At 46.0% G+C, this 15241-nt stretch overlaps 1 protein-coding gene across 1 annotated transcript; it reads right to left on the bottom strand.

The window, feature by feature from the left end:
• Positions 1-587: 587 nt before the first annotated feature.
• IZUMO2 (IZUMO family member 2) lies at positions 588-13935 on the bottom strand. The gene is made up of 7 exons (XM_045531087.1): positions 13704-13935; positions 13475-13549; positions 6451-6537; positions 6204-6224; positions 5125-5205; positions 2244-2370; positions 588-630 (listed from the first exon to the last, which is right to left on the bottom strand). Exons 1-7 carry the CDS (start codon positions 13933-13935, stop codon positions 588-590), a joined length of 666 nt encoding a protein of 221 aa, XP_045387043.1.
• Positions 13936-15241: the final 1306 nt, after the last annotated feature.

The following is a 15241-nucleotide window of genomic DNA, read 5'->3' as shown; positions in this document are numbered from 1 at the left end:
TCCCTTCATACATCCCTCATTACCCGAATCCTAGACACTGATAGTTCTGCTGGCAGGTTCAGAAATAGGATCCCATGTTTTCCAAATCTATTTGGATCCTTCTTTGTGTTAGCGAGTAGTGATAGTTCCGATAGCAAAAGATTTGCATGAAAATATATCCGAATCTAGTAGTTAGGTACACAGAGAGTGAAAAATCAGAGTTCAGATAGGAAGGAAAACCTGTACCCTCCACACTGACCACTGCTCTTCCTGTGCTCAGCCATCCTTCGGGGCCTCACTACATCATCTCTTTTTGGATGCATTTCCTCCCCGGAGGAGGGATGGCTGTCCCTTCAAACACTCACAGTAGGTTGTCCATTCCTTTTGAAGGTCCAAGTCACTTCTATCTTGAATTAGGATAATTGGTGGCCACAGATGAGTGACACCTGGTCCCAGCCCTTGAGGAGCACCCAGCTGGGTAGAGAAACAGAGCTGGACACCAACTGCGGGGAGGAGGGCCCAGGAAAGTGATAGCACATTGAAAAATTTGTCACAGATTTTATTAAACTTCTTTTCTTTTCCCCCTTACAGACCTCCAAACCATCGCCCTATTGCAGCAGGAGTTTTCGGTTTTGCCTGTACGTACAAGCCCTAGTAAGAGAGAAAAAGACTGGAGGTTAGAAAAAAATTTCAGGCTCCTCCGGCTCAACTGACCCTTACCCCGCCCCCCAACTTCCTTCCAATCATTGGCTTGATTTGGTTCAGCCAGTGACGTCATGGGTCTCTGGGCAGATTTCCAAAGTTCTCAGCCAATCGAAGTTGGTACCTGAGGAGGGTGAAAAGTTGGGACTAAGTGAGAGTAAAATGTGGGACCACGAAGAGTCAAAAAAGACAGGCGGAGACACAGAGAGAGAGAAAGACAGAGAGAGAGAGAAAAAGAGAGAGAAACTAAAAGAGCAAGGACAGACAGAAACGGAGAGATAAACGGAAGAGATAGGGGATAGTGGAAACAGAGTATAGTGGGTTACACTGTGTCTCCCCGCCGCCCCCAAGATACGTCCAAGTCCTAACTTCCGGTAACTGTGACCGTGACTTTAATTGGAAACAGGATCTTTGCAGACGTAATTAAGTTAAGGTGAGATGAGATCATCCGGGTTTAGGCTGGGACCTACATGCAAGGACAGATGTCCTTGCAAGAGGAAGGAGAGGGAGAGTTGAGACGTAGCCACAGAGGAAGAAGCCATGAGAAGACGGAGGCAGAGCCTGAGGGAAGCCGCCAGGGCTGCCGGCAGCCGGCAGGAGCTGGGAGGCAGGCATGGAGTCGATTCACCCTCACAGGCTCCAGAGGGAACCAACCCTGCCAACCCCTGGATTTCGGACTTCTGGCCACCAGAACACAGAGAATACATTTCTGTTTCTTTAAGGCAACCAGTTGGTGGTGACGTATCACAGCAGCAATACGAAACTGATAACACAGGGAGACAGACAGGAGAGTTAGAGGTGGAAGAGAGGCTGACACTCCCGGAGCGCTCCTATGTGCTAAGCGACTCAGTGCCCACCACCACCCCTGAGGAGGAGGCACGGGGATCACCCTCATTGTGAATATGAAGAAACAGAGGTGTCAGGGAAAGGAGGCTAGTGGGCCACTTGGAGGAGGCAGAGAGAGAGACTGACAGAAACCGAGGCAGAGAGAAGAGGAGAGGGGCTGGAGAAGCGGTTGAGGGGCGCACGGGCAGGTGGAGGCAGGGAGAAGCCCTCAGAGGTGGAGAGAGGAGGGTGAGGGTCACCTCTCCCTGGGGACGGGGCCTGGCGCCCATGGAAATGTTTTCATTGTAATATCTTTGAAAGCCAGAAGATAACACATGAATATAACAATAATGATGATGATGATGATGATGATGAATATATAATAATGAAGCTGACTTGGATGATCTTTGTCTTTATACTGATGCATTTGCAAAATATAACTTGTAGTATTTTTACATGGAGGAAGGAGTCCGCAATGACAAAAGTGCTGAAGACCCAGAAAAGTCATAATGTGGCTTAGAAGTGGAGGAAAGAAGAGATGAGAGAGACAGATACCAATGAACAAGAGGGAGCGGAGAGGGAGAGGGAGGAGGAGGAGACAGAGAAAAAGACAGAGACACATCAAATGCATGGGGAGGAGACTCCCAAAGCACACAGTGGCCCATCCAGGGAGGTGCCAGTTTTGAGGCACCCAGAGGGACATCTAGGGGACTGAGGAGGGGGCAAGGATGACTCACGAGACCACAATGACCATGAAGGCAAAGACAGCCAGAAACACGGAAATGAGGATGCCCGTCAGAGCCAGGTTCCATGGGTACTCTCTGTCCGTGTGGTACTGCAGGGCCACGCGGGGCTGCCTGTTAACTGGGATGGGTGGGGGAGACAGCCCAGACCTCCAAGTCACCACCCTTCCTTAGCCTTGTACTCACCCCTGCCTATCCCCTCAGCAACCTGGGGCAGGGACGAGCTTCTCCTTCCCTTCTTCCTACTTGGTCCCTGCCCTCTCCTGGAGTCTGACTCCCCATTTGTCCACTCCCCAAATGCTGTGTCTCAGGCACCATTGAAGGCACTCAGGATACAGCTGGGAGCCAAACTGGCAAACTGCCCTCACGGAGCTGACAGTCTACCCAGCATATCAGTTACAGCGAGGAGCCAGTGCTAAATCCACCTCATTTGATGGGGTGGGGGGGTGAGGAAGACTTGGGAATTTTGACTCAAAACCAAGAAAAGGGACAGAGACACCATGCACATGAGAAGGAGCTGAAAACTGCTGACAATCTCACAAGATTAAAGTCTGCCTGCATCTTAGCTGGCGACACTGAAGGTGGCCTTGGGAGTCCCACTCTCCATCTTTCACTCCCCTCCTGCCCCCAACTCTTTCCTTCCCTCAGCAAAGTCTCTTGATTCGACCTTCAAACTGTATCGAGAATCGAATCCACTTCCATAGTTACCAACTTGGTCCAGCCCCCTCATTGCGTCTCTAGGGGGAGTGCTCCCTGAGGCTCCTCCTCCTGTACTCCCCCACTTGGCCTCCAGAAGGCGCTGTTAACACACACCTCAGCTCCCTCCTCTGCTCGATGGATCCCATCTCACTCAGGGTAAAAGCCCAAGTCCTCCCCTTGCTCCAGCAGGACCTGAACGATCTGGTCTCCACGTGACCTGGCCCTCGTTCTAGCTGCCCTACTAATGTCCTTCACCCACTCAGCCCTGGCCACACCACTCCTCTTCCTTGTTGCTTAGTCATGTTGGATCTCTGCATGTACTGTTCCCTTGTACCATTCACACTGTTCCCGTTACTCCCTTGCTTCCTTCAGTTCTCAAAGGTCACCTCTTCATAGAGGCCGCCCCTGCACCTGTACTCTCCAAAGTAGCACCAGCCAGATACACTCTATCAAATTGTTTTGTTCTCATTAGAGGACTTAATGCCTTCTGGAATCAGTCCATTTATATGTTCATGTAATTACCTTCTAACCCAGTGGTTCTCAACCAGGGGCAATTTTTATACCTGAGGGGACATTTGGAAGTGTCCGGAGACATTTTGATTGTATGACTTGCAGAGGTCTGGTGGATCGAGGCCAGGGATGCTGCTAAGCATCCTATGAATTAGGGGAGAGTCCTCATAGCAAATACCCAGCTCCAAATGTCCACGGTGCTGAGGTCGAGAAACCCTAGTCTAACACCTTGCCCCACTAAAATGTGGGCTCCATGAGGGCAGGAACTACATCTATTTCCCAGTCTGCTGACCACTAGTTTGGGGCATTAAATACCATCCAAAGGAAGCAAACAAACAAATCTGAAAGTAGAACATCCTATAAAACACACACCCTTTTTTTTCCAACTAGCCAATGCCATGGAGGAAAAAAAAAACTGATAAGAGAAACTCTCTAGATTAAAAAAAAGAAGTGAAAAACCTAACAATTGAATGATATGAAAAGTCCTTTCATTGAATCCTGCTTTGAACAAATCAGCTGTGAAAGATATTCTGGGGACAATTAGGGGAATGGATAGAAGGACTTGGAATTATCTGCTGTTGAGGAATCATTGTTAAGTTTGTTGGGTGTGGGGATAGCATTGTTGTTATGTAGGAAAATGTCCTTATTTTTAGAGGTACATGATATGTATAGGTGAAACTGCATAATGTCTGTGGTTTATTTTAAAATACTATGACAAAGAATAAAATAGGTAAAGTAAATTTGGAAGAATGTTCATTGGTAACATAATTTGATAGTGCTATATTAGAGAGTGTGTTCAGAGAGGTCTCTCTGAGGAGGTGAACTTTGAGACCCAAATGAAGTGTGAGAGTGAGGGGAACAGCATGACAGAGAGAGGGAACAGCATGTGAAATGGTCTAGCATGACTATTCAATCTGGATAGTATATATGTGGATATATATACTATATATAGTGGATCTGTTGTACTATTCTTTCTGCTATAAGGATATGTATTTTTTTAGACTTCTGAATGAATGAATGAGTGAATCCAGCACATCCTTCCAGACTCCCCAGGTATGGCAATGGCTAAGAATAAAATGTTTCTCTAGCACCTGCCATTCTGCTGTTAGGGGCATTTTAAAGTTCCAGGGGAGTCTTCCCATTTACCAGAAGGGGGAAAGTGAATTTTATTTTATTTTATTATTATTTTTTTTTGAGACAGAGTCTCACTCTGTTGCCCGGGCTAGAGTGCCATGGCATCAGCCTAGCTCACAGCAACTTCAGACTCCTGGGCTCGAGCAATCCTCCTGCCTCAGCCTCCTGAGTAGCTGGGACTACAGGCACGTACCACCATGCCCGGCTAATTTTTTGTATATATACATATGTTTTTAGCTGTCTGTATAATTTCTTTTCTATTTTTAGTAGAGACGGGGTCTCGCTCTTGCTCAGGCTGGTCTTGAACTCCTGAGCTCAAACAATCCGCCCGCCTTGGCCTCCCAGAGTGCTAGGATTACAGGCGTGAGCCACCGCGCCTGGCCGGGAAAGTGAATTTTAAAACGTGGAAGCAACTTCTGGGCCACACTGTGAGCAAACGGTGAAGGCAGAATTCAAGGCTGCATGTAGGAAGCCTCATAACCCATATCCAGTGAGTCATAAATGTCTTCATCTCTCCCCCTTAGGAGCTTACCAAAGCAGTACTTTCTTGGGATACATTTGGGTCTGATCTTCTGGCAAAGCAAACAGTCCAAGACCTCTTCTTTCAGTTGACCTAGACAAGGGGAAAGGGAGAAGTAGGAGGAGGGCAGAAATCACAGGATTGGCAAGGGGTGGTTAGGAAGAAGGGGAAAGAGGAGATAGAGTCCCTTGGCCCTCTTGATTTTTGGAGATTCCACTCACAGCCAAGCAAGTTGAGCAAAATGCACTGACAATTCACATGAAAAATAATTTTCATATAATCATTGAAGAGTTGAGTTGCAGTTGTCTAGTTTTTTTTTTTTTTTTTGGCTAGTCAAGTGAAGCAGTGGGAGTGGAAAAGGAGCAAAGGAATCTAGAACTGGTTGTGATCAATTAGTTGTAAACACCACTGCACTCGGACCAGCCCCTGTAATCCAGTAGACCCAACATTCTGTTTGTAAACATTTGATTAAGCACTTGCTAATTTTGAGTTGACACTTTTCTTTTTCTTATTTGGAGCCCCCTGTAGCAGAAACTGGTGAGATCCACCTCCTCTTCCTGCACACACAGGAAGACTACATCTCCCAGGCTCCCTTGCACCAGGCTGCCACCATGTGTCTAGCTCCGGCCAATGGAAAGTGAGCAGAGTGATGGGCGTCACTTTTAGGCCTGGCCATAAAACTCCCAGTGTGGTTCCCTATTCTCTTTCCCTTCAGAAGCAAGCTAAAACCCTGCGATATGTGCGCAGCCTGGATCCCAGAGTCACTACTCCGAAGAGCTGCTCAACTCTCAGTGGAATTTGGTGAGAGAGAAATAAGCCTTTGTTGTGTTAAACCACTGAGATGTGGGGGCTTATTTGTTAATACAACACAGCTGACCTTATCCTGACTGACTTTTACGCCAAAAATATTTTTTTGCGGGTAGCAATTATTTTCATAAGCCCTCAAAAAGCAGATCTCCCTAGGTGCTGTGGCTGTGGGGTGAGGGAACCGCCAAATGGAGGTGTGGTAGCGGGGCTTGCTTTGGGGAGACAGGGTAAAAGGATGTACGAGGGTATAGAATGGAGGGGTAGACAATAAATCCAGGACTCACGGCAAAGTCTGGGATTGCAGGCTGCAAGAGAAAAGAGCTGAGGTGAGTCAAATTGGGATGGCAACTTAAGAATTTAATTGGGAAGGGAGAGGGAGGGAAGGGAGTGAGTGAGTGTGGGAAAGGAGAGATGAAGAAGGCTGAGTTATAGGGGAGGTGAAGAAGGAGTTTGGGAGAAAAAGTGGACGAAGTGGATCAAAAGATCACCGGGCAAGGGGAGAAGGGGGCTTGGTGGAGAGTTATGCTGCACCTTTTAATTCATATGATCTTAAAACTTTCTTGAGTTTCTTGACCACATTTGCCCTAAGAGTCACCAGCTCTTCCAGCAGAGGCTCATCTGAGGAGAGAAAGAGATTCTTGTGGATGGGAGACACCCAGCAAGCCCACCCCCATCTATAGCTTCCAGGAGAAGTGTTGAGGAAGCTCCTCTTCATTTACCAGAAATAATGAAGACCAGGTATTACTTAGGGTCCCCTGGGCAAATCTATGGCTTAGGAGATCCTGCTTCTAGCTTCTGATTCACTGTGGGGCCCCAGGCTAAACAACCCTCCCTTGGCCTCAGTTTCCTCATGTGGCAAGTGGATTTGGACATGATAGCCTCCATCTCTTCTTTTTTCTGTCTACACTTACTCCTTCATGATTCCAGTCCAACCTCATGGATTTATATACGACCTAGACTTGGGCTGTCTGATATGGTAGCCACTAGCCATACATGGAACACTTGAAATGGGCTAGTCTGAATTGAGATGTGCTGTAGGTATAAAATGTACACAGGATTTCAAGGACATAGTACAAAAAATATATAAATTGTCTTAATTTTTATGTCAGTTGCACACTGAAATGGTAATATTGTAGATATTGGGTTAAGAAGATATATTATTAATTTCACCTGCTTCTGTTTACCTCTTTTTTAAAAAATGTGGCTACTAGAAAATTTTAAATTAGGTGGTTCCTACCTGTGGTTCACATCCTATTTCTATTGGATAGTGCTGGTCGATACCCTGATGCCTCCCACATTTATATCACTAGCTTAGACCATTCACTGATGTCCAGATTCATATATCCAACTATCAAGTCGAGATTGCCACTTCGATGTCTTGCGGGCATCTCAAACTCACTAAGCCCAAAACTAAACCCTTGGTATTCTCCTCAAAACCAACTCCCAATCCCCCAGTCTACTCCATCTTAGTAAATGCCATGATTCTAGTTGCTTGGGTCAGAATCCTTGGTGCTATCTTTGACCTCTTTCTTTTTCTCACATCCCACTTGCAATCTGTCAGCATGCTTGGCACCAAATCTTGTTCACTCAGTATTCAAAATATCCATCCCTTCCCTCTTAATTCTAGGACTTCATCTTTCACAGAAATGGTCCCTCCCTCTCATTCCACTCTAGCTTTCCTGGTCTTGATGTTCTGTGAATGTGTCAAACACCATCCCATCTCGGGAACCGTGCTAGCTATTCTTTCTGCCTTCAACCTTCCACTCCCAGGTGCCCTCATGGCTCCCTCCCTCTTCCCTTCATGTTGCTGCCTTTTCAGTGACGTCTTTTTTGGATACCCTATTTTAAACTGTAACCCACACTCCTACTCCCAGTATTCCCTAGCCCCTGGTCCCTGCTTAATTTTTCTCCGTAGCATTTTCCCCCATTTGACATATTAAATTGTGTAGATTAACTGAGCAGATCTGGGTTGTCCAAACCCTGCACATTCCAAAAAATTTGGCTCTTGCCTTGATCCTAGAAGGTAATCTCTATGTCCTTGGAATATCCTGCCTCTTAAGAGTGTCTTGGTTTACCTGGGAGCCTTGGGCCACACCAGATAGTCTATGCTAACAGTATGATTTATGGTGGGAGCCTTGGGCCATGCAGTAGCAGCTTGACCTCTGGAGGGGCTGGAGACTGAGTAATTAAAGTCAGCCATGCTTATGTGACTGACCCCCAGTAAGAACCCTGGACACTAAGGCTCAGGTGAGCTTCCCTGGTTGGCAATACTCTGTGCAAATTGTCACATCTCATTGCTGGGAGAATTAAGCACTGTCCACATGACTCCACTGGGAGAGGACAACTGGAAGCTCACTCCTGGTCTCTCCTGGACTTCTCACTAGGCCCCTTTTTCCTTTGCTGATTTAAATTTGTGTCCTTTCATTGTAATAAACTGTAACTGAGTATAACAAGTTTGCTGAGTTCTGTGATTTTCTAGCAAATCTTTGAACCTAAAAGTGGTCTTGGGGGTCCCCAAACACACATGTATATGATATTGCTTTATCATATTTCTCGTCTGTCTCTCTCTCTCTCTAGCATATACACTCCACAGAGGTGGGCATTTTAGTCTGTTTTATTCACTGCAGTATCCCCAGCTACTAGGACAGTGCCTAGCATAGAATGACTAGCATATAGTAAGTGCTCAATAAGTATTTATTTGTAGAATAAATGGATTGAATAAATTTTTAAGTGCTATGCCAGCCAAACGTCTATAGCCATCTAAGTGCCATTGTAACAGCACAGGTCATGACTGTATTCTGGGTGACTTTTGAGGTCACTGAACCAAAGGATTTCAACTTGGGGGCCTGAGTCTCCCCTACTTGCTCCATTAAGTCATTTCCCCTCAGAGAACCTCATTTTCCCTCCCACAAAAATAGGAGTGATACTTTCAGCTTCAATAAGTGTAAGGCCTGCATCCTTACATTTTCTGTGTAAAAAGTGAGCCACTACAAACGAGGCATTTGTTTGGGACCTTGTTGCCATCAAATTAGTGTGGGCTTTGAGGGTTCTTATACGGGAGAGGTAAGAAGAGGCCACAGAGGAGTCCTAACACTCTTGGCCAGAAAGGGGAAGAATGGGGAGGAGGCAGGCATTTTATACCTAGATGCAAAATTCACAACTCAGCCACGTTAGAATTACCTGGATAAACTGAGGCAGGGGCCATTAATGGAGACTAAAACCTTGGGAGGAAAGACTTGGGAACGTGGCACCCACACCGTCTCACAGCCTCACAGCTGATGAAAAACAGGGAAAGGTATCTTTACAGGGGTTAAACCTGGCAGACTCCACCTTAACCAGACAAGCAAACTTTGCTGGGATCAGATGCCCCAAGAGGCGCACAAGGTCCTATCTGTGACAGTTCTGGAAAATGGGCATAACCTGAATCTAATACCAAGGAAACACTCAGAACAATCTGAATTAGGGATTGTTGGTAGACTGGTTGGCCTGGGCTCTTCAAAAACGCCAATGTCATAAAAGACAACGAAGTGCAATGCATGATTGCCAGAACAGATCAAGGATTGAAGGAACACTCCTGCTGAAAGGCATTATTGAGACAATTGGGGAAATTCAAATGAGGACTGATAGTATGCAATCGATGTTGAATTTCCTAGTTACTCTCGTTGTGCAAGAGAATGTCCCCGCTTGTTCTTAAGAGATGCCTGCTGCAGAGTTTAGGGTTGAAGTGTTGTGATGTCTGCCACTCACTCTCAAGTGGTTCACACTCACACGTGCCGGGGGAGGAGGAGAGAGAGACAGAAAGCAAATGTGGTAATATGTTAAAGTGGTGAAATGTTAACAAATGGTGTACAGGTGTTCGTTGTATTCTTCTTGCAACTTTTCTAGCCATTTGAATTTTTTCACAATAAAAACCACCTGGAGAGCTTTAAAAATTACTGATGTCTGGGTCTAATCCCTGACATTCTTATTTCATTGGCCTGAGTTGCTGCTTCTAGATTGTTTCAGAAGCTCCCCAGTGAGTTCCAATGTGCAGCCTGAGTTGAGACATGCTGCTCTATTGGTATTGGGTTTGTTTGTTTGTTTGTTTGTTTTGCTTTTTTAGGAGGCAGAGTCTCACTCTGTTGCCCAGGCTACAGTGCAGTGGCATCATCATAGCTCACTGCAACCTCAAACTCCTGGGCTCAAGTGATCCTCTTGCCTCAAATTCCCAAGTAGCTGGGGCTACAGGTGCACACCAACATGCCCTGCTAATTTTTCTATTTTTTGTAAAGATGGGGGGGTCTTGCTCTTGCTCAGGCTGGTCTCAAACTGCTGACATCAAGTGATCCTCCTACCCCGGCCTCCTAGGGTGCTAGGATTACAGGCGTGAGCCACTCCACCTGGCCGAGACTTGATGCTCTAGATCAGGTTCAACAACAAACTTTTTCTAGTAAGGTCCCGATAGTAAATATTTTCAGCTGTGAGGGCCAGACCTCACCATTACAACTACTCAGCTCTGCCTTGGAGAGCAAAAGTCAGCCACACTATGTCAGTGAATGGCTGTGGCTATGTTCCAATAAAACTTTATTTACAAAAACAGGGGCCTGGTAGATTTGGTTTGCCAGCTGTAGTTTGCCAACCCCTGCTCTAGACAGGCGACATTCAGCATGATAATCTCAAGAGCTAACACTTATTGAGCACTTACTGTGTTGCTGACTTTGTTCTAAACACACATGCACAAACTCATTTATTCTTCTCAGTGACTATGAGGTGGTATTATTTTCCCATTTTACAGATAAGAAAACTGAGGCACAAAGAAGTTCAACAGCTTGCTTAAGGTTAGCCAGGCTTTGAACCCAGAGCAGTCTGCCCTCAGGGCCTCCACTCTCTACCATCTCTCTCAAAGGTCTGGAGTGGGAACACACCCTCCCTGCCTGCTCCCCAGCTGAGGAGGGTATTCCAGTGTTCGATTCCCCAGGAAGGGGCCTGAGTCTGGTCAAACAGGACTACATATGTCTGCATTTTAAAAAATAGCTCTATTGAGATATAATTCATATACTATAAAACTCCCTCATTTAAAGTGTACAATTCAATGGTTTTTAGTACATTCACATATTTTCCAATCATCACAATTAATTTTAGAATATGTTACCCCAGAAAGAAACCCTGTGCCCATTAGCATGTATTTCTTTAAAATATCATATTCACTAAATAGTAGGGTTATTCTAAAAAGGAGATAAAATTATTACATAATTAGCATGATTATTATTTTTTCCTGATTCTATGACTATTTCTCATTCATTATTTAAAAAGGTAGGAAGAAACAAGAAATTGAAAACTACAATTTGACAAGCACAGGGAAGAAAGCAAGCATCACCTTCTGTCCCTTTAACCTAGTACACCTAGAATCAGTATTTTGGTTACTCACGGCAGATTAAGGTTTAAGTATGAAATGTCCAATTTCCTTAAGTGCTAAGTTTGACAGTTGATATCTCTGACATTTCACTTTGACACTTCTTGCTTTCTTTTTATTGTGGAGGTACATCCTCAGTCTTTCAAATGTATGTTTTGGCTTGTGATTATCTTATTTTTTAGAGCAATTTTTGTGAATCTATGGATAAATCAAACATTTGTATTATTTTCAAATATGAGTTCCGTCGTGGAACCAATGCTGTGCAGACAGCTTGAAATATCAACAAAGTGTTCGGAAAGCACGTAGCTAATGAACGCACAGTCCGTCGATGGTTTGAGAAGTTCCTTTCTGGTGATTTTAATCTTGAAAATGAGCCATGTGGGCGACCTGAGACCAAGGTGGATAATGATGAGCTGAAAGCTGTAGTGGAAGCAAATCCATCTCAACCTACGCGTGAATTAGCAGCATGGTTTGACGTTACTATTCCAACAATATTGGACCACTTGCAACAAATCGGCAAGGTAAGAAGGTGGATAGATGGTACCACATGAATTAAACAAATGTCAGAAGAGAAAGCCTCTGGAAGCTTGCGTTTCTTTGCTGTCACAACCTAAAGGTGAACGATTTCTACACCGTACGGTTACCTGTGATGAAAAATGGATTCTTTTTGACAACTGCAAGAGTTCAGCACAATGGTTGGATAAAGATGAAGTGCTGAAACACAGTCCAAAACAGAATATTCATTAAAAAAAAAACCAAAACTAATGGTGACTGCTTGGTGGTCCAGCGCTGGTATTATCCACTACAGCTTCATGAAATCTGGTCAATCGATTACAGCGGATGTCTACTGCAACCAATTGGAGGAAATGATGAAGATGCTGCGATTAAGCAGCTGAGATTGGTCAATAGAGACAGGACAATCCTCTTGCAAGGCCACATGTCACACAAACAATGCTGCTTAAACTACAGCAGCCGAACTTGGAAACTTTGCCATCCACCGTATTCATCAGACCTTGCATCATCTGACCACCACTTCTTCCAGGCTTTGGACCACTTCTTCCTTTTTTTTTTTTGAGACAGAGTCTCGCTCTATTGCCCAGGCTAGAGTGCCATGGTGTCAGCCTCGCTCACAGCAACCTCAAACTCCTGGGCTCAAGTGATCCTCCTGCCTCAGCCTCCCAAGTAGCTGGGACTACAGGCATGCGCCACCATGCTCAGCTAATTTTTTCTATATATTTTTAGTTGTCCAGCTCATTTCTTTCTATTTTTAGTAGAGATGGGGGGATCTCACTGTTGCTCAGGCTGGTCTCGAACTCCTGACCTCAAGCGATCCTCCCGCCTCGGCCTCCCCGAGTGCTAGGATTACAGGCGTGAGCCACCGCACCCGGCCTTTGGACCACTTCTTGCGAGGAAAAATACTCCATTCTCAACAAGCTGTGGAAAAAGCCTTTCCTGATTTCATCCAGGCTTCTTTGCTGTTGTCATAAACAAGCTGCCGTCAAGATGGCAAAACTGTAGATAGTTTAGGCACATACTTTGATTCATTGTACTTCTTGTTTGAGATATAATAAACTACACTTTGGATTGGAAATCAGACATTTCATATTTAATGACCAAATACAAACTTAACACACAAACACACTTTTACATAAAAAAAAAAAAAAATAGCGGGCTCCTCACGGCGCCATCCACGCCTCAAGGCGGGGCGGGGCTCCGGGCTCGGACCACGCCCCCCGAGTCCACAGACCCTCTACTGCCCTCTGCTGGGAAACGTCATAACAACCACACAAATCTGCGACAACTAATGCTGCGCCTGGCGCCCTAGGTGTCGCCGAATACAAAACCAGAAGCAGCATCTGAGGGCTGGTGGTTAGGAACAGTGTCTCAGCCAGAGGTCCCAGGCTCAGATCTTCAGCTCTGTTACCTCCTAGCTGTGTGTGACATAGGGCGGGTCCCCTAACCTCCTGAGCCTCAGTTTCCCCTTCGGTGAAGGGCGCATCACAGTGATGGCCGGCTCCATGAATTGCCGTAGACTTTTCTAAGTGAAGCACTTAGGACGCGGCCAGCCGCAGCGTGAAGGCTGTGTGCGCGTTTGCCTTTATGTTTACACCCAGGGGAGACGGGGGAAGGGTGCTGGGGAAAAACGTCCCTCTCAGCTCCTACCTTTCAGAGAAGTGACAGCTAAGTGCTGCGTTTGGGCCTTGATAAAGGATGCCACCAGGTCCAGCTGATCTGTCCCTGGGGGCGGGAAGGGAGGAAATTCCAGTGGGTCCCCTAGAGCGCCAAGTGACTCCCCCCTCCTCCAAGCCCGGCCCCGCCCTCCCCTCTCGGAGGCTCCTCTCGGGGGCGCGGTCCCCGGAGCATCTCCCCCACCCCGGTCGCCAGCGCGCACCCACTTTCCCCACAAACGCGTTCAGCGCATAGTCCCGGAAGAAAGGCCCCTGCATGCCCTGCAGCAGGGCCTGGGCGCGGGCCTGCAGCTGCCCCGGGTGGAAGCGACTGGGGATGAGGGCTGAGCGCAGTTTATTTAGGGCCTCCTTCACCGAGTGGTCACACTGCAGGCAGCCCCGGCCTCCGGGGGCGCTCAGGCCCAAGAGCAGCAGAAGGGTCAAGGCCAGAGGCATGGCTGGGTCTTTGTGACGTCACAGAGCCCGCAGGCCCCGCCCCCCAAGTAGGGGCGGGTCGGGGAGGGCCAGGGAGCATCTCAGGTGTGTTCAAGCACGCGTTTGCTGAGCACCTACTATGTGCCAGGCATGGTTCTAGAACCTAGGGAGAGAGTAAAAAAAAAAAAACAAAAAAACCCCCAGAAAGTCTGCCCTCATGGAACTTCCTAATTCCTATTGAATTTATTCATTCAACACATATTTATTGAACACCTACTATGTTCCAGGTGCTGTTCAAGGCCCCCAGAGCTAGAAGTGAGAAAAACAGGAGGTCCCTGCCCTCCTGTTTTAGCGAACCAATGGATCCACAGGGGAGGGGACTGCCCAGGGAAGTGTACTTCGTTTTTTCCCTGAAATTTTTACCCTGAAAATGTTCAAATCTAGAGAAAAGTTGCAAGAATGGCACAATAAATACTCAGATATGCCTTCACACTTTGCATTCGCTGCATCTCTCTACATATATGTAGATTAATAAAATATTAATTTAATGATACAGATTAAATGAAAAGACATTAAATACTAGTACATGGATACAGCAGATGTAAATCAATTTATATTATATTAATACATAGATTGTTAATTTAATAGATATTTAAATCAATAAGGACTAAATAAATATTAGTGAGTACAAAGAGAGTGACATAGAGACAGAGAGAGGGAGGCAGGGAGGGAGAGGGAGGAGGAGAGGGGAGGGGAGTTGTCTCAGTCCAGGCCCCTGTAACAAAGTGCTGTAGATTGAGTAGCTTATGAACAACAAAATTTATTTCTCACAGTTCTGGAAGTCCAAGGTCAGGGTGCCAGCAGGGGTAGGTTCTGGTGAGGCTGTCTTCTTGTATCCTCGCATGGCAGAAAGAGGGTGAGAGAGCTCTCTAAGGTCCCTTTTATAAGGGCACTGATTATATTTATGAAGGTTCCACCCTCATGACCTAATCACTTCCCAAAGGCTCCACCTCCTGATATCATCACATTGGGGGTTGAAATTTCACATATGAATTCTGAAGGGACACAAACATTCAGTCCACCGCAGGAGGGAAGGGGAGAAAAGAAGAAAGATATAATTGTGTATTATATATGCATAATTTATTTTCCTGTTTTGCATTCTCCTGCATTATAATTTGTTCTCCTGTTGGTTTCCTCCAGAGCACCATAGATATGTTTATTTTGATCCATTTGAAAATAACTTGCAGACACCAAGACACTTCGCCCCTAAATTCTCTAGCACATATCTCTTAAGAACGAGGACCTTCTCCTAGAGAAATCAGAGTCC

Source organism: Lemur catta, chromosome 19 (genome assembly GCF_020740605.2).
Source record: "Lemur catta isolate mLemCat1 chromosome 19, mLemCat1.pri, whole genome shotgun sequence".
In the NCBI taxonomy this organism is placed as follows: domain Eukaryota; kingdom Metazoa; phylum Chordata; class Mammalia; order Primates; family Lemuridae; genus Lemur; species Lemur catta.
This window is presented reverse-complemented; position numbering and strand designations above follow the sequence as displayed.